The 16,675-nt window shown below is 40.4% G+C and overlaps 1 protein-coding gene across 2 annotated transcripts in view; it reads left to right on the forward strand.

Moving 5' to 3' along the window:
* LOC138293366 (FRAS1-related extracellular matrix protein 1-like) overlaps positions 1–16,675 on the forward strand; it is an 892,846-nt gene that overhangs the window by 354,361 nt on the left and 521,810 nt on the right. For both annotated transcript variants that reach the window (XM_069232561.1, XM_069232560.1), the window contains exon 20: positions 4,524–4,749. In XM_069232561.1, coding sequence (XP_069088662.1) covers positions 4,524–4,749 — 226 coding nt within the window. The remainder of the gene's footprint in view (positions 1–4,523; positions 4,750–16,675) is intronic.

Consider the following 16,675-nt stretch of genomic DNA (forward strand, 5'->3'; position numbering starts at 1 on the left):
CTGGCTGGGGACATACATTTGGGGAAGTGAGTTACAGTCTTGCAGTGGCATGTTGCACTATCTGAAGCCGCTTAAACAGGATCTTCAAAAATGCCTAAATAGAGACTATTACCATAATCCAGCATGGAAATAATCAAGGTCTGTATTATAGTTTTTGGGGCTGACACAGAAAAGACATCGAAGAATTTTCCTGAGCCATTTTAGAATACAAAAACAGGTGCACGCAATCTTGGTAATCTAGTGACTCACAGACAACCTGTGATCGAGCCATCATTTGTACCTCACAACCACATATTTACATCATTTAAATAATAAATAAATGAACAGGGTAGTTAGCAATTCTACTGTTACTTACACATTTTAATTTTAAACGTTTTTCAACTTCGATGTATGGAGTAGTAGCAGAAGTGACGTCATGAACAAGGGATGTTCCACAAGTGTCCTTTATGCTACACAGGCCTCTAATTTGCTGGTTAATAGCTGAAGGCATGACAGGGAGTGGAAAGTACCTAAAGCACATGGGGTTCAGCGAGCCCTGATTTCTTCTTGTTCTTGTTGTACGCCTGTATTGTACAATGGGTAGCAGAAGGTATGTCAGAGGTAGAAGCTGCTATCCCTGATAACTCCTAGTTGATCTACAGGCTTCCACTTTTGGTACAGCAGCCATGTCAGGTCGGTCCTCCAGAAGCACAGCTGTACTGGGTGTGAATGGAAATGATAGGATATACAGAAAATGCTGTGCCAGGAAATGCTAGGAGCCCGATACTTGAAAAATGGGAAGCGCAGAGAACTTGGTTTCTGGAATCTAGTAGCTTGACAGTTCCTTTAGGTGCGATACGCAAAGTTATGTAATACTACGTAAAAGAGTACTTCAACAGTACTACTTTACTATTCCTTTGTGAGTAAGACCCTATAACTTTTCTCTTGGGGATAGTGTAAGGTGTATTTGGAGGCAGAGACACTTATAGGGCAGACCAATAGAGGGGCACATGAAGTGGCATTAACATGTGCTACCAGATTTCCCCTGCAAGAAGCAACTGTCTCATGCTGTGGTAAAAAGTATGCAGAGGCAAAGCATTTTTATGATGGCATAATCTCACGTAATTACTGGCGATTCGATAAGATTATTACACAAAAATCCCAAATCACAGCATTAACCCTGGTCACATAAAGAGCATTTCTGCAAATATCCTAGAGCATGAGCACGGGAACAACGCAGACGACCAGAGCATGAGCAGCTGTTGCTCGTGAGATTTGTGTTATTGGAACTATCTGTTGAGCACGAAATGTGTCCTGGTGTCCACAAGCATTTCACACTAATATGAACACTAATGTACATAGCAGTAAATGCCGGATTTCCATTTTATATATTTTTTCTTAAATTTTTACATAATTACGCAAAAGGAAATTACGAGAATTTCCCAAGCCCCTAGCAAAGACGTCAACTTGTCAGGTCTGTACATGGGAGCAAATGTTTTGCAATGACCCAGTTGTGAAAATTTTACTAAGCATTTTAGGGAAATGTCAATGTACATCTGTTGGAGAATTTAAATATGTTTTTATGAGCTTTTGTGATTCCTTTCAGGAAAGTTCTCAATATACTATTTATGGGTTAATTAACGATTACTGTCGGTGTGCAGCAATCTCTAACATGGGAAGCATGATTTAATTGGGTAAATACAAACAATCTATATGTTGTATTGTATTGTAATAGTATTTACATAGCGCTTACTACCCCTGACGAGGCGTTGAAGCGCTTTTCGGTGAGTAGCACGCTACTCTGGAACCCAACAAGTATTAGTGATGGATTAGTATCGGAAAATATGAGTACAGTTTTAGAATTATTATGAGTTAATTTGAGCCACGGATATGAGAGTTTGTTAGTTAGATTGACTGGAGTAATGGAGGGGTGGAGGAGGAAAGAAATCCAGAAGTGTTAATTGGGAGTATATCCTTCATTTACTCAACCCAAATGCTTCGGATGAGTAAAGGGGGATGGAGGAGGGAAGAGTCTGTGGAAGGGTTAGGGAGAGAATAGTAGCAGGGTGAGATAAATGAGGGAGAATTTAGTAGGGTTGTGTGGGAGGTCATGGTAATAGAGTGAGGTTTGGTGAGTTAGGTGTGGAAGCGGAGGGAAGAGATTAGGCAGAGTTATTTCGGAGATGAAAGTAGTAGAAAGGATTTGGGATGAGTCAGAGTGGGAATGGAGGATAGTTTGATAGAAACATGACATACAATGATGGGTAGATAAGTGTGATAAGATAAGAGCAGGAATTCATAGATATCTAGTATAACAACCCAGCCAGGAGCCATGCAATGACACACGGACATGCCAAGAACAGAAACAACATATACATATATATATATATATATATACAAACACACATGAATACACACACATATGCACATATAATACATAATTAGAACCATGGGTAAATATACTTAGTCAAACAGGTTTAAAGAGTGTGTGTGTATTTTATTGTTATGACATAGTAGCGACACAAATTTTCTAAAGAACTATACATAACTAGAAATATACACATAATCAGAAAAAATATTTATCAACATAGGCATATGTAGTCCATAGTTGTTTGAGTATGGTAGTTCTGAAGGAAAGAGCCAACTCTTGAGTAGTTTTCTGAAGACAATAAAGTTATCTGTGACTCTTATAGTTGGGGGTAATGAATTCCATAGTTTGGCTGCTTGAACGGAGAAGGATGTACTACCTATAGTCTTTTTCTTGTATGGTGGTGTTCTAAGGCAGGGTGCCAATCTTGAGCGGAGGTTTCTTTTTTGGATATATTTGGTTATTTTGTTTCTGATAAAAAGCGGTCCTGTTCCATGTATATCTTTGTGGGGGATACGAAGCAGCTTGAAAGTGCATCTTCTGGCAATGAGTAACCAGTGTAGTGCTCTCAAGGCAGGGGAGATATGGGCTTGCGGCTTTACATGTAATAGTAGCCTGGCTGTGAAATTCTGGATACATTGTAGTTTTTTCATAATAGATAGAGATGATCCATGGTAGAGGCCATTGGCATAATCCAGTTTGGATAGTACAAGCAAGATAGTAGCTTGCACCTTGTGTGGAAATCCGAGGTGGGGGAAGATGCGTCATAAAGTCTTCAAGGTGATGAAGCTTGTTCGTGCTAATTTGTCCACTTGGGCATTCATAGTTAACTTGGAATCCATGGTGATTCCTAGGTTTTAACATCCTTGGAGAAAGGGGAAGGGGGCCGAGATCGTCAGGCCAAACGCACAGAGTGTCATACTTTTTCCAGTCACCACATATGAGTATTTCTGTTTTGGAGGTATTTAGTTTGAGATGGCTCCTGAAGATTTGTGAGTTTTCAATGTTTTTGGGGCATTCTAATTTAAGTAGTATTTGTGTGTCATCTGCATAGTTGTAGCATGTGAGATGGAAATCATTGATCAGTTCTGGTAAAGACATCATGTAGATGTTGAAAAGCAAAGGTGAGATGATTGATCCTTGGGGGATCCCTGCTTTTGTGAGGTAGGGTTCGGACGAGAAGGGGGGCGAGTGGATGATATTAGATCTTTTTTGAAGATAGGAAGTAATCCAGTCGAGCGCAATCCCTTGTATACCAGCTTCGTGGAGTCTTTGAATTAGGGTGTCATGGTCAACCGTATCAAAGTCAGCTGAGAGGTCCAAGAGAAGTAGTGCAGCAACTTCATTGCTTTCAACTGTGTTTTTAAGATCATCCCAGATTGCTATGAGTGCCGATTCAGTGCTTCTTCCTGGGCAGAATCCAGTTTGGAAGTCTGAAAGTATAGAATTGTCTTCGATGAATTGTGACATCTGGGTGAATGCTCCTCTTTCTATCAATTTGCCCAGGAAAGGTCCATTTGTGATTGGTCTGTAGTTGTTGGGGTCTTGCGGGTCTAGGTTTGTTTTCTTTAATAACGGTTGTATGTACCTTTTTCAGGTCTACAGGAAAAGTTCCTGAAGTTAAAGAGTTGTTGATTCTTCTTACAGGTGTGGCAGCAGAAGTAGATAGAAGAATGTTCTTGAAGATTTGGGGTAGGCAAGGGTCAGAAGGGCAACCGGAAGGTCTGCTTGCTTTGACCAAATCCATAAATTCACCTTGGGATATTTGTTTGAAGGACTGTAGAGGTTGGGTTGATTTATTCTTAGAGGGTATTTTAGGAAAGTGGTTGGTGCTTATGTTTTTCTTCTGTTTTAAGTAGGAGTCCAATGTGTCTGCCTTGGTTCTGTATTGAATTGCCAATTTGTTGAAATCTTGAGTAGTGGGATGACTTCCTTCCATACATTTAGGTTTTTGAAATTCATTGAGAATTTTATACAATTCCTTGGTTGTAGATTGAGCATTTTGAATTCTGTCTGAGTAGTACCTTTTTTTTAGCTTTTTTGATTGATGATTTGTATATTCTGCTAAGTTTGTGTAGCTGCAGTTTGTCTTGGCTGTTGTATGTTGCACATAACTGTAACGGTGCTGCCTCAATTGGGCTGCTTAAATCCATCTTCTGCATTCTTGGCTTTACAGATCATGGAAGGGGACATGTGTGAAATCGGCCCTGCCACACTCAATGCTGAGGATCGGGACGTACCAGTGGACACGCTGAGTTTCTCCGTTGTCACCCCTCCTTCTCATGGCACGTTACTGAATGCTGTACACGGCAAAGAGATCAGTCGCTACAAGCAGATGGACCCTGCAGTGCTTCAGCAAAACCTACAAATTCGTCACTTTGCCCTGGATGAACTCAAGCAAGGTCTGAGCAAAGAAAGTTAACACTGTTTCCTGCGCTGCATACCTTTAAAAGCAGTTGCAAGCTGCATATATTATCTGATAGGTGGAAAGCGTCCAGAGTCTCAGGGTTAGCCCACTGTTGAGGCATGGCGCGATCAGAGCCTTGCGGGCTTTGGTTGCTTTTAAGAGAGAGGGCTCCATTCACTGCATTGGAGCAGATCCGGCTTTAGAGATGGCGGCGCCCTGTGCAACAGTCTTTTTTGGCGCTCCCCACCCCATGAACACCTCCTCGGATTCCCTCACTACCACCCGACAAATGTGCCCTGCATCTCTCCATAGCCTACCTTTCACATACATTCATCGGTTTTAAAGCGCGTGTAAAGGCTGGCTTTACTAATTCACTCAGATATCCACATAAAGTATAGCTCTGTTCTTTGCAGCAGGCATGTTAACCCTCTGTGCTCCTTTATGGCGAGTTAAAGCGCTAGACAAAACTCATACTCTCTGCCTGACAGGAACATTATTCACAAGAGGCATCTTGAAATGTTAATTCTTTCTTGAAGGCTGGACGCACAAGGAGCTTTTCGCAAATGTATTAAGTCATTGCTAAACACAGCTGCCCCCTGAGATCAGAGTCCCACCACCCCCCACTATCCAGGTCAGCACCAGGTGCGGCCGCCCCGCACTCAAGCCGGCCCTGCCTTGGAGCGTGTAAGAAGCTCTGGCGCTCTCTCAGCAGAAATGTTATCATTTGGCACTGCGCTAGACGCGAATCTGTTGTGTATGATGCGAAGGCCCTCTGCTGGAAATTGCGAACTGTTACAACCGGTTATTTTAGCTGGCGCTCATGTGATGTTTTTGTTTTTTTGTTTTTTTTCAACAAAACCAATTAGTTGCATACGTTTGTTTTTGTTTGTACATGCGATTGTCATTCTAAACGTAAACAGATACAAGATATGCAGTCGGATTTCGATACCTTGGTACAAAAAGTGTTATCCTTGACCATGTTGATTGTGTTTTGGGTGTTATGCGTGTTAAGCTATTAACTTAACAAAAATAACAATGCCGAATTTTTTAATGTGTGCCCGTGTGTGTTTATTGCGCTTTAATCTAGTCTGTCCCCATTTTCATCCCTTTCTTAAACTCAAACCTATATATAAACACACTGTGATCCTGGCTTACGACCCTTTAAAAGCTAGATTCCAGCTATCCTATTTGATGTTAGTAAGATGTACATGTAAAAAAGTACTAACAATTAGTTCTGTTGCAGTGAGCACTAAAATGGCCGTAGGAGGACTGACTTTTGGGAAATAAGACGACTTATGTAAAGAAGAATGCAGTGCCTTCAAAAAGTGAATTGAAGAAAATAAATTAATTTTGACCGGGTCACACAAATTGTTACTAGATTGAAAATGGGGCGTCTTGTTTTAATAGTAGATCCATGGTCATTTCCTTGGGTCGCAGCTGTCATTCTAAGCAGGTGCTATTTTTTTTTTTATTTATTTAGATTTTATATACAGCACCAGAGGTCACCGAGGCCACTTAAGGCAGATAATGTGTTTTTATTGTGTTAGTATCAGCTCAAGAAAGCTCACGCCTCCTTTTTTCACATTAGGGCCAATTCATTCCCAGAGCTGTACATGGATGTCTGGGTAGTGCCGCAGTATCCTTCAATGAAGTAGTAGCTGCTATTCTAAGCAGGACTACTACAACTGCAATTGGATTTGCCCATGACTTCTATATTTTTGATAGGGCAATACTGTAGCGTCCTCCCCAGCCTGGTAACATGTAAAGGGCCACACCACACACACACACAGCTCTGTAACAGATGTCCTTCTTTCTCAGCATAGGATTGCACACTGCTTTCTGCTCGTGTCATAACTATTTAAAATCACACCCTAACACTTCCCAGAAAGTTGTACAGTTCCACTACGGAGCATGCCTAGAACTGCAACGCTAAACGTCTCCCCTTATTAAATACAAAGTGTAAACAATAGTCACATTATAATTCTCCAACAAGTCATCAAGGCACTCGCACTAGACGTCCAGATCAAGTGGTATGAGGTAGTTGAGATGCACTCTGTGCAAATATTGCACTGGTCCTGATGTTTATCTGGACTGTCAGGGTGGATCGCCTCATTTGTATTTGTAGGAGCTGATGATCATTGAAGTAGTTGCTTAAAATGTGTTGAGACCCTGGCCGTCACTATGTGATCTTTGCAGGTCACCACTAGGCGTGGGCGGAGTTCGCAGAGTTCCACTATGAACTCTGAAAAGTGTCCAAAAAACGAATCCGCGCAACCCAGAGTTCCGCAAGTGGCAGAGTGCATTAGGTCATGCCTTTCACACAAATCTTTAGCACTGAGTGTTTGTACAGCGCTGAAAAATCAGTGAACTGCACCACATGTAGCGCAAGAGGGCGCGGCTTCTTTTCTGCCACTTTAGTAGATTTTGTACTCTAGCAGCAACTTCCTCAACGCAAACGGAATTTCTGAAAGCGAGCAGTAGCGACCACCCACAACTACCTGCAATGAGAAATCTCACTGGGAGGTGGTGATTTTCCTTGTTTGCTCTCGCTAACTTAACGAGGAAAAAACACGGCGAGCAGAGCAGAGCAGAGTTCACCACCCACCCCTAGTCACCACCCTGAGAGGATGAACAGCAGAGTGTCTGTTTTCCACTTTCTTTTCTGTTTGATCAGGACCCAGTCACCTTCATTAAAGACTGTTTCCAGAGCTTGTTGATGTGGGTCAGCATATGTTGTCATCTTGCACTTTCTGAAGTGTTTGTGACACAAACCTTATCAGCATTCAAAGGTCAGTTCACTGTGGCAGTTTGGTTCCAATGGCTCTCCAAAATACCAAGGTAGCAGGACTCTCACCAGTTGTGGAGTGAGGAGTTGAACAATAAGTACAGAAGACTTGACACTGGGACTGGTTTAACTTGATCCTGTCCATTGACGCTAATTGAATTACCCTTTTGACGGTACCCATGAATCCTACTAAAACACCATGGGTTTGTGGCCGCAGAGGTTTGATGCTTGACATTTAGTCTGGTTAGAAACTCTTTGAATTCTTTGCTTTGAATGTCAGACCATTAACAGATTTGAGAATGGCAGTGATACCCCATGCTGCAAAGATGTCGTCCAGCTGCTCGATGACAGTGTCATGGGTTGTTGATGATAGCTCCTCTACTAAAGTAAAGCATGAATGCTCATCAATGACTACTATAAGATGATATCTATTCCATAAGGGACCAAAGAAGACAACTGCAACTCTTTCCCAAACCTGTGCAGGAAGGTCAGCCGTTGTCACTGGATGCTGCGTTACGTTTGAGGAAAGGCAGTTGCAAATATGTCACTAGTTTAGTTCCTTCTCTGCTCGCTCATCTGAGCATGGAACCACACTCAGTCTTGGGCTCTTTTAGTGGCTACAGTGTCACAGTGTCATTCATGGACTATTTAAATGACTTTCTGTCTGAGGCCCTCAGGTGTGACAATCGTCAAGCCTCTCAATAGAACATTTTCCTTGGCTACAGACAGTTCATTGTGTACATGTAAAGAAATGTTTAATTCAACATCGTCAGCAAAAGATTGAGTGTCTCTCTTCCACGATTGAGTTGAAATGATGACATTGAGGATTTACACGTTTTCACCAGAATTGGTAGCATCAATAATATGTTCAATGGATATTGGACCTCACAATGAAGTTAATGTACTCCTTAGCCATTTTAGATGTTGCACTATGACGATGTAGTAGTATCTGTGAAAAGTAATCTGCTGGGTTTTCATTGTTACCTGTCTTGTATACAATGGCGTAGTCATACTCCAACAGCCACAACTCCAACCTCTCAATGTGAGGGGGCATCTTGACTTTCATGTTTCCAAAAATAGTGAGCAATGCTTGGTGGCCAGTAATTATAGTGAAACGCTTTCCTTATAGAAACACTTAAGTGTGCGCAGGCCCACGCTAGAGCCAGACTCTCCTTCTCCGGCTGAGAATAGGCATGTTCTGTTGCAAACAGGCTTCAAAGGGCATGAGACACGATGTGTCTCTGAGCATTTGAATGACCATTAGGTTGAGCAAGGATTGACCACAGCCTCACCAGGCTTGCATCTACTGTGGTCTCATTATGTAACTTAGGGACAAAATAAGCCACCTTGGTGGCATTCTCAATTGCTTGTTTTATTCTTTTGAAGCATTGGTCACATTCAGGAGACAGCTGGAAAGGGACATTTCATTTTGCCAAGTCTCTCAATGGAGCAGTCACTGTAGCAAAGTCACAAATGTACCTTGAGCAATAACTGGCTATGCCCAAGAAAGATCTCAGCATGGTGACATCTTGGGGAGGGGGGCACGGAGCTGACAGTGCTTGCACTTTATCTGGAATAGGAGTCATTTCCCCATTAGAGAATATGTTCCAGGAAATGTAAGTTTGGTTTTGTGAAACTCACACTATGCTGCGTTCACAGTAAGACTTGCATAAGCAAGTTATTTGCACTCTTGCGTAAGAGCCTTGTCATGCTCCACTTGCTTTGCTCCAAATACCAGTATGTTATTACTGTATTTAAAAGCAGGTGTGAGAGGCTGAAATATTCAACATATAACATCCTGAAAAAGTTCAGCAGCTGATGACACTTCAATAATCAACTTTTGTATCAAACCAAAACGAGTCAAAAAAGTGATGTTCCCGCACATCTTTTCCAACTCTAGTTGATGGTATCGCTTGTTCAGGTCAAGACGGGAGAAGACTTTGGGACCGTTCAGTTACAGGATCATGTCCACTATGTGTGGACTAAGATTTTGTTATCTCTGGATTGCTCTGTTTGGCTGGCGCATATCAACACAGATACGCACTACACCTCCACTATCGTTATCTAGCACCACCACAATGGGTAAAGCCCATGGTGTAGGACCAGTGGAGTGCTGAATGATGTCATGCTTCAAACGCTTTTCTAGTTCTTTAACAGCATCTTGCAAGTGAAAAGCAACTTGGAGGTGCCGCTGGCAACAGGACGAATGTCCTCATTAATGTGAAGTCACACTTTAGTTGTCTTGAGCCTTCCTAGGCCATGAAACAATAACGGAAACTGATTTACAATTTCAGATTGAGTTAAGGTTGAAATTAAGGGCTTGCACTCCCATGTCCGCAGCAGTGGCAAAACTGAGTAGGCATGCACCAGACAAAGGGCCTGATTCTAACTTTGGAGGACGGTGTTAAACCGTCCCAAAAGTGGCGGATATACCACCTACCGTATTACGAGTTCCATAGGATATAATGGACTCGTAATACGGTAGGTGGTATATCCGCCACTTTTGGGACGGTTTAACACCGTCCTCCAAAGTTAGAATCAGGCCCAAAGTTCCTTGAAAATGAGAAATAGGCTTGCACTGGTACTGCTTTATGTCGCATTGTTTCTATGTATCACCCTTGACCTCTCTAACGGTTTGGATGCAGCCCATGTGTATACCTTCATGTTTGACGTGTCGAGGCATGGCACAGAACACAGGCAATTAAACTTTTTGACTGGCATGATCTTAATCACCTTGTATGATAAAGGTTCTGTGGCAACCATTGACCTTTATTGTAATCTTGGGGCAATGTCTTAATCAATTCAGTTCTTTCATTTGACAGATTGCCTTTGTCTTTTGTTCTTCCTTGCGAGTGGTCATACCGACATGCGTCTGTCGTTCCTTGAACGACATCATCATGGCACATCCATCTTCTTAACAGGTGCTTGATAATGACGTTGAAGAGCCTGTGTTGGATGAGCTTGAGGACGATCGACTTTGTCGGGTTTCTGCTTATCGCAACAGGTGCTGCTTTTTGGCTGTATGGCTGTGGCTAAAATGCTTCTGGAACGTTCTGGCATCCATTTTCTCTTTCTGCTGTGACGTATTTGGTTTCTCTTTCACTTTGCAAACCATTATGGAGTAGTTTTCCCTCCTGCAACATTTGCACGTCTGTCCCATTGCTGGACATTTACCTTCATGGGGAAATGAAAAACCATAACACAACATTTTCTTCTTTGAGGACATTGACTTCTGTGCATCTACCTTGTGCTTATGGTTGCTTTTCATGGCCAACATTGATTCATTTTTCACTGTTAGAGCTTCCATTTCAGCAGCTTGTCGATCTACTCTTTCATCGGATCATGCAGCCATTAGTATTTTCTCTAGGCTGAGCATCTCTCTCAATATTCACTTTCTGAAAGAATCTGAAAGATGGCCATCAATGACATGAGACATATGGCTTCCTCATCATTACATTCACTAAACTTGCAGTGTTTGATAAGCAAGTAAATTATTTCAACAAACTCATCCATCGTTTCATCAGTTTGCTGTCTCGCTTGTTTGAAAATGTATCTTTCATAGTCAACATTCGCCATCAGATTGAACTTGGAACCTAATGCTTCTTTGATCTCATGTTACAATATTGCATTAGTCTATGAGATTTTCCTCAGCACTTCTTTTACTCCGTAACCGGCAAGGTTCTTTAAGTACTTAATGATCTTCTTGTCATCTAATTCATCTAGGACATCTATGAAGTCATCAAACGTCTATATCCATGCGGTCCATCTGGTGCTCTTATTTTAATTTTTGATGGTGTTGAATGGTGGTGGTGGTTTCAGAAACACAGCTGTGTTGTTCCTCATGCTCTTTTCTACCACCTTTGAGAGTACATGCAGTTTGGATGGCTGCCACTGTTCACTTAGACCTTCTGCAAACACCGGCTGTGTATTCTCACTTAGGTCATTACTCCTGAATTGAAATCATGTATCATAGTCTTCTTTCTTGACGGTGGGTAGTGATTCCATTTCTCCCACTTGATTATCATTGCATTTAGCTTTTTGCATCGTACCTGGTTACTACTGCCTTTAGCATTTCATTTTGTATCGATGATGGTTCTGTTTTATGTCGCAACACATATTCTTCTTTCAGCCTTACTAACAGATTCTGGTGGGCTGTTTGAGTGCTCTACTCTGCAGGGCCTTCCACTTTTTTGAGGGCCATAAATGGGCTTGAGCAGGGCTTCGACTCCATACACCCACCAGCTTTGAATTGCTTCTCATCAATTTGGGCACATGTGGCCTGCGCAAGTCGATTGTTGTGTTGTCCCAAAATCTCAGGAAGATCAGTCTCTATTCTTTTGGACACATATCCTCTACTTGGTGGCAGTTGTAGCATCCTTCCCAGCTCAGGAGCATCTAAAGTACCACGCCACAGACCGAGCCCTGAAACAGACATCTTTATTCCTCAGCATAGAATCACAAACTGCTCTCAGATCACATCATAACTGTTAATGACCACACCTTAACACCTCCCAGCAAGTTACGTAATTCCTCTATGGAGTCTGCTTAGAACCACAAGGGTCCCAGCACACCTTTGGCCAGATGTACAAAAGGTTTTATTGGTCGCAAATGGCGAACTGGGCCATGTACAAGCCCTATTTAGCAAGTTATTAAACTATTACAGAATCTCAAAATAGGGTTTGCGAGTCAGTATTTGGAAGGGGCATGTTAAGGGCGTGTATGAATGTTTTTACGACTGGAATGCAGTAGAAAAACATTCACATTTTACTGACTCCGTGAAGGAGGTGTTAACCTATTTGCCAATGGGAACGTGTTGCTAGGTAGCCTTTATTTCTTTTTTTAAAGCAGGCAGTGATCCCACAGACCTCTCCCTACTGTTAAAAAAATAAAAAAATAAAACTTTTCATTTTGATATGCATCCCATTTTCCTTTACGGGAAATGGGCTGCATTAAAAAGAAAAAAAATTGCTTCATTTAAAAAGCGGTCACAGATATGGTGGTTTGCTGACCCAATTAGGCTACCATCCCTGTGATTGTAGTCATTTTCAGTGAGCCACACATTGCAACCTGCCTCATGAATATTGGTGAGGCAGGTCAATTTGCTACCCACTGGGAATCGCAAACACCGTCAAACACACTGTAGTACATCACAGTTTGTGATTTCCTAATAGCGAATCGCCCAAAATTTGCTAATAGAAAATCACAAACGCGCAATTTCTCTATATCTGGCCCATAGTCTCACAACACTGCAGATACCTGCAGAGTTACTTGCAGATTATGAGTGATACCCAGAGAAACCTTTAAAAATGAGGAATTACTGGAAGAATATGGTCCTCATTATGAGGCTGGTGACCTTGAGACTGCCAGCCTCGCAGTGGCAGTCAGGACCGCCGCTGATGTGGCCGTCCAACTGATACATCAAGACGCGTACTGCCATCTCCTGCGGGATCAGTGACCCTGATGGGCTGACTGTGGTGGAGGTCGGATTCAGCCATGGTGGTGCTGTATGAAGCGCCGCCCGGCTGATTACGGTCTGGTCCAGCGTGAGGGTAGCCAGTGTGGTGCCAAACTCCCAGTTGGAAGCTCAGTGGATGGGTCTTCCCGTCTGCCAAACTCCTTATTAGGCCCTGTGTAATTCCACATCTGATTTTCCCATAATATCTCATTTTCAACTGTGTTTTCTTCCAGAGATGTTACCTGGAGTGGGAATAATCTCCAAGAGAAAAAAACCTGGCCCCATAGTAAATCTGTAGAACTTTTAATTCCAATGAGGTCGGTAATAATAGTTATCCGCTCCATCAAAATTAAAGTGCAATTTGTAAGGCAGTCCTAAAGGGCAACACTTTCATTTGTACTAAAGGTATCTTTCTTTTAATGGAGCAGTAGTGCTACTTTCCTAAAGGATTGCTGTTCTGTAAAGAGAAAAAACTTGTACCTCTGGACTACTAATGTAATTTACATACTGAAAATGCCTTCTTAACCAAGTCTTCTAATAGTTTTGGGCAATTTAGCTCTCAATTTCTCCAGGTTCATGAAAGAAGGCAGTGGGAAGTTGTGTGGTAGTAGCCTTATTGTGTTTGAAGCAATCCTGATTGCAAAATAGCCCCTTGATCAGTTTCACTTAAAGTAATTATTGAGGTTCAGTATTTCCATCTATTAGATGTTTTGTTGGTTGTATGTCAAAAGATCAAGTACAAAAATATTGCGACCAAAAATACTTTGTGGAGAAAATATTAAATTTTCTAAACTTCAAATTGTAAAATACAAAAATAATGGCATAAAAAATAATGAGCTTAAAAAAATGTGCCAAAGTCCTATCATAAAGGTAAATTTGTTTGTAAACATGAGTTTATGCCCAGATGTACCTTGTTTGCGCTTGCCATAAAATCACAAAGGCAGGCCTAAGCCTATTTACTGGTGATAAGTTCTCCACACCTATGAACACAACTCAAGGGGTTGTAACAAGGACATTCTGAGGCATTCCAAAGGATTGCTACCTTCGGATGTTTGGCAATGCCCACAAACAACCCCAAATCCTTACTTTATCTTTCCAGTCTGGAAGGAATCAGATTTGTATTCCAGCGCAGTTCTAGTGTGAATCACTTTCCAGGGTGGGAAGGGGACAGCGTTACCCATATATTTGGAGTGGTTGCAGGGGAAGTTATGTCTCCACATTACACAATTTGTTTAAGGGATACTCTTTCCACTGTGCAGAGTTTTCCGCCAGGTAACACTGCACATAATGGAAGCATGTTCCCTAACGGGAAATCACGTGAGTTCTCAGGAATCCTCATGTCAACCTATGCTTGGTGAAGCTTTCTGCAAAGATATCTGGGAATTTTCGTGAACTCCAGAAAGTGACAAATCTACACTTAACAATAGTTGCAAATCTACACATGTAGATATACTACTTCCTTTGTGAATGCAGCACATAGTACTTTAAAAATAATAATTGACTTTACCAAAATATCTGTTTTGAAAGGGGCCAATTCATAAAAACATTTAAGGTTTTTGGGAAGTAGTATTACAGAAGCGCTTTCTTAAGTCCTCTTTAAATCAGCCTCGAAATGTCAAACTTCTGAATAGTAAGAATTGCACAGAGGGGGCACTTCTTTCTGTTTGGATCAATCGTATATGAATATTTCTCACATATTTCTATTTTACTCCCATTATTAATGTTTTAGTGACAATTCATAAAAAGTATGTAAGGGTATATAAAAGAAGGGCTACAAAAGTACTGCTTTACATACTTTAAAATGCTTTTTTTAATGGGCAGCTGAGTGAACCTAAATATCAAAAAATGCAAAAGCAATAACATTAACTATCTAGATAAAGGTAAAAGTATTTTAAAAATGTATATATTATAAAAATGTATACAAAAATGACAAGTGTGATTATATTTGTAATGCATAGAAAGAAGAAAACATTAGCCTTTTTTTAAAAATAACTAAAAATGTACATTTTATTTTGAAAAGTATATATTTTTAACACAAGTTTATTTTACATTACAGTATAAATTTCATAAAATAGTTTTGATAAACACACATAATTATAATGTTTTTTGATTATGTACTAAGCAATACTTAAATGAAACTATACTCACAAAATTTTGATCCCCAATATATCCAACATTTTTCAACATAAACGAAAATTACATTTGAACTCTCCCAAGAAAACCTACCCACCCACTACAACCCAATATAAATGAACCACATTTCGAAACAACTGCTCAAATATTTAAAATTCAATATAAAAATGCTAATTTCTTTAAAAATGTACATAGAAATGAAGACACCAAATTCTGAATATAACCCACAACCTAAAACAAAATAGAAGGTAAAAAGAAAAAACAATGTAACAAAAACTGTGAAAAGACAGTTATTTCATTATGGGATATTATTAAACATGAACGTTGCAACATTAGTAATTATAGCACTTAACACCACAATGTTTAGTGAGCAATATGTTAAACAACGTTATTGACAAGAATAAATATAATACTGAATATTATGGCCTTCGATATTTTTTAAGTTAAATTTTTTTGACCACAATAATATGGTCAAATGATGTTTTGGAAATCTGTATTTAAGTACCATATTTAAGTCAATATTCAGGTGCATCTTAATCACAATTATGTCATAAGTAAAAATCAAACGACACCAATGTTTCTTTGACAAATTGTATGTAAATATTGGTAAAATTTGCCACAGATCCAGCCTTCTTTTTCCACATTTGTGTTGTGCATTCCACTATGCTTCTCCTACTAATAACATGAAAGATTCAACCAACAAGTAACTATTTGCCTACAGAGCTGGATACATGCTAGTTACACCTAGTTGCATCTGCTTCAAAGTTAAAGTAGTTTTATTTTATTTCTTTATTTCCTATACGAGTGCCTGAATTTAATATTTGTGACCATGGTCATGCATGTTTGTACAGGTAAGGTTTGATTTCACTGATTGCCTTCATAAGGTGGACATAATCAAACAACCATACTTTTTTTTTAGTTGGTTTGGTTTAGCACTTGGTCAAATGAACCTTCTTGTAGAGAAAAATCCTAATATATATTATACCTCAGGGAGATTGGCTGAAGAAGCTTTGTGTTTCTGTTCTGAATGTGGACACAAAGCCAGAGGCAAAACTAGACTGGAATCAAAAAGTAGGTCCTGCCTATTACTGAATTATATAATGAGAAAGTGTAGAACTTGCACCTAGGTGGGCCTGGATGTGTCTCTAACATCAAGAAAATGTTGAAACAAATTTGTCCCAACAGAACATTTCACAGTCCAAATACACTGGTAAAAACATCAACGTTTGTGCAGGCCTACATGGAGGGATTTTAAGGCAATATCCCCAAATCTCGGTTTTCCTTAAAAAAAAACATAAGAAGTAGCTATCTTTTGCAGCTACTCATGTAGGTGCCTACAAAACAAAATGTACACCTGGCAGACAATGTTGTATTCACAGCAACAGAAGCATTGTCTATTCCAGATAACATGACTCACTAAAAGATGACTTTCAAAAGTAATATGTAAGACAGATCAGACTTGTTGAAAACTACTGTGCATGTTAATAGTGACCCTCACTGTTCTTGCATAAGGGAGCATCCCATCATGTCAATGGGCCAGAAAAGGGA

Source organism: Pleurodeles waltl, chromosome 4_2 (assembly GCF_031143425.1).
Source record: "Pleurodeles waltl isolate 20211129_DDA chromosome 4_2, aPleWal1.hap1.20221129, whole genome shotgun sequence".
NCBI classification, from domain to species: Eukaryota; Metazoa; Chordata; class Amphibia; order Caudata; family Salamandridae; genus Pleurodeles; species Pleurodeles waltl.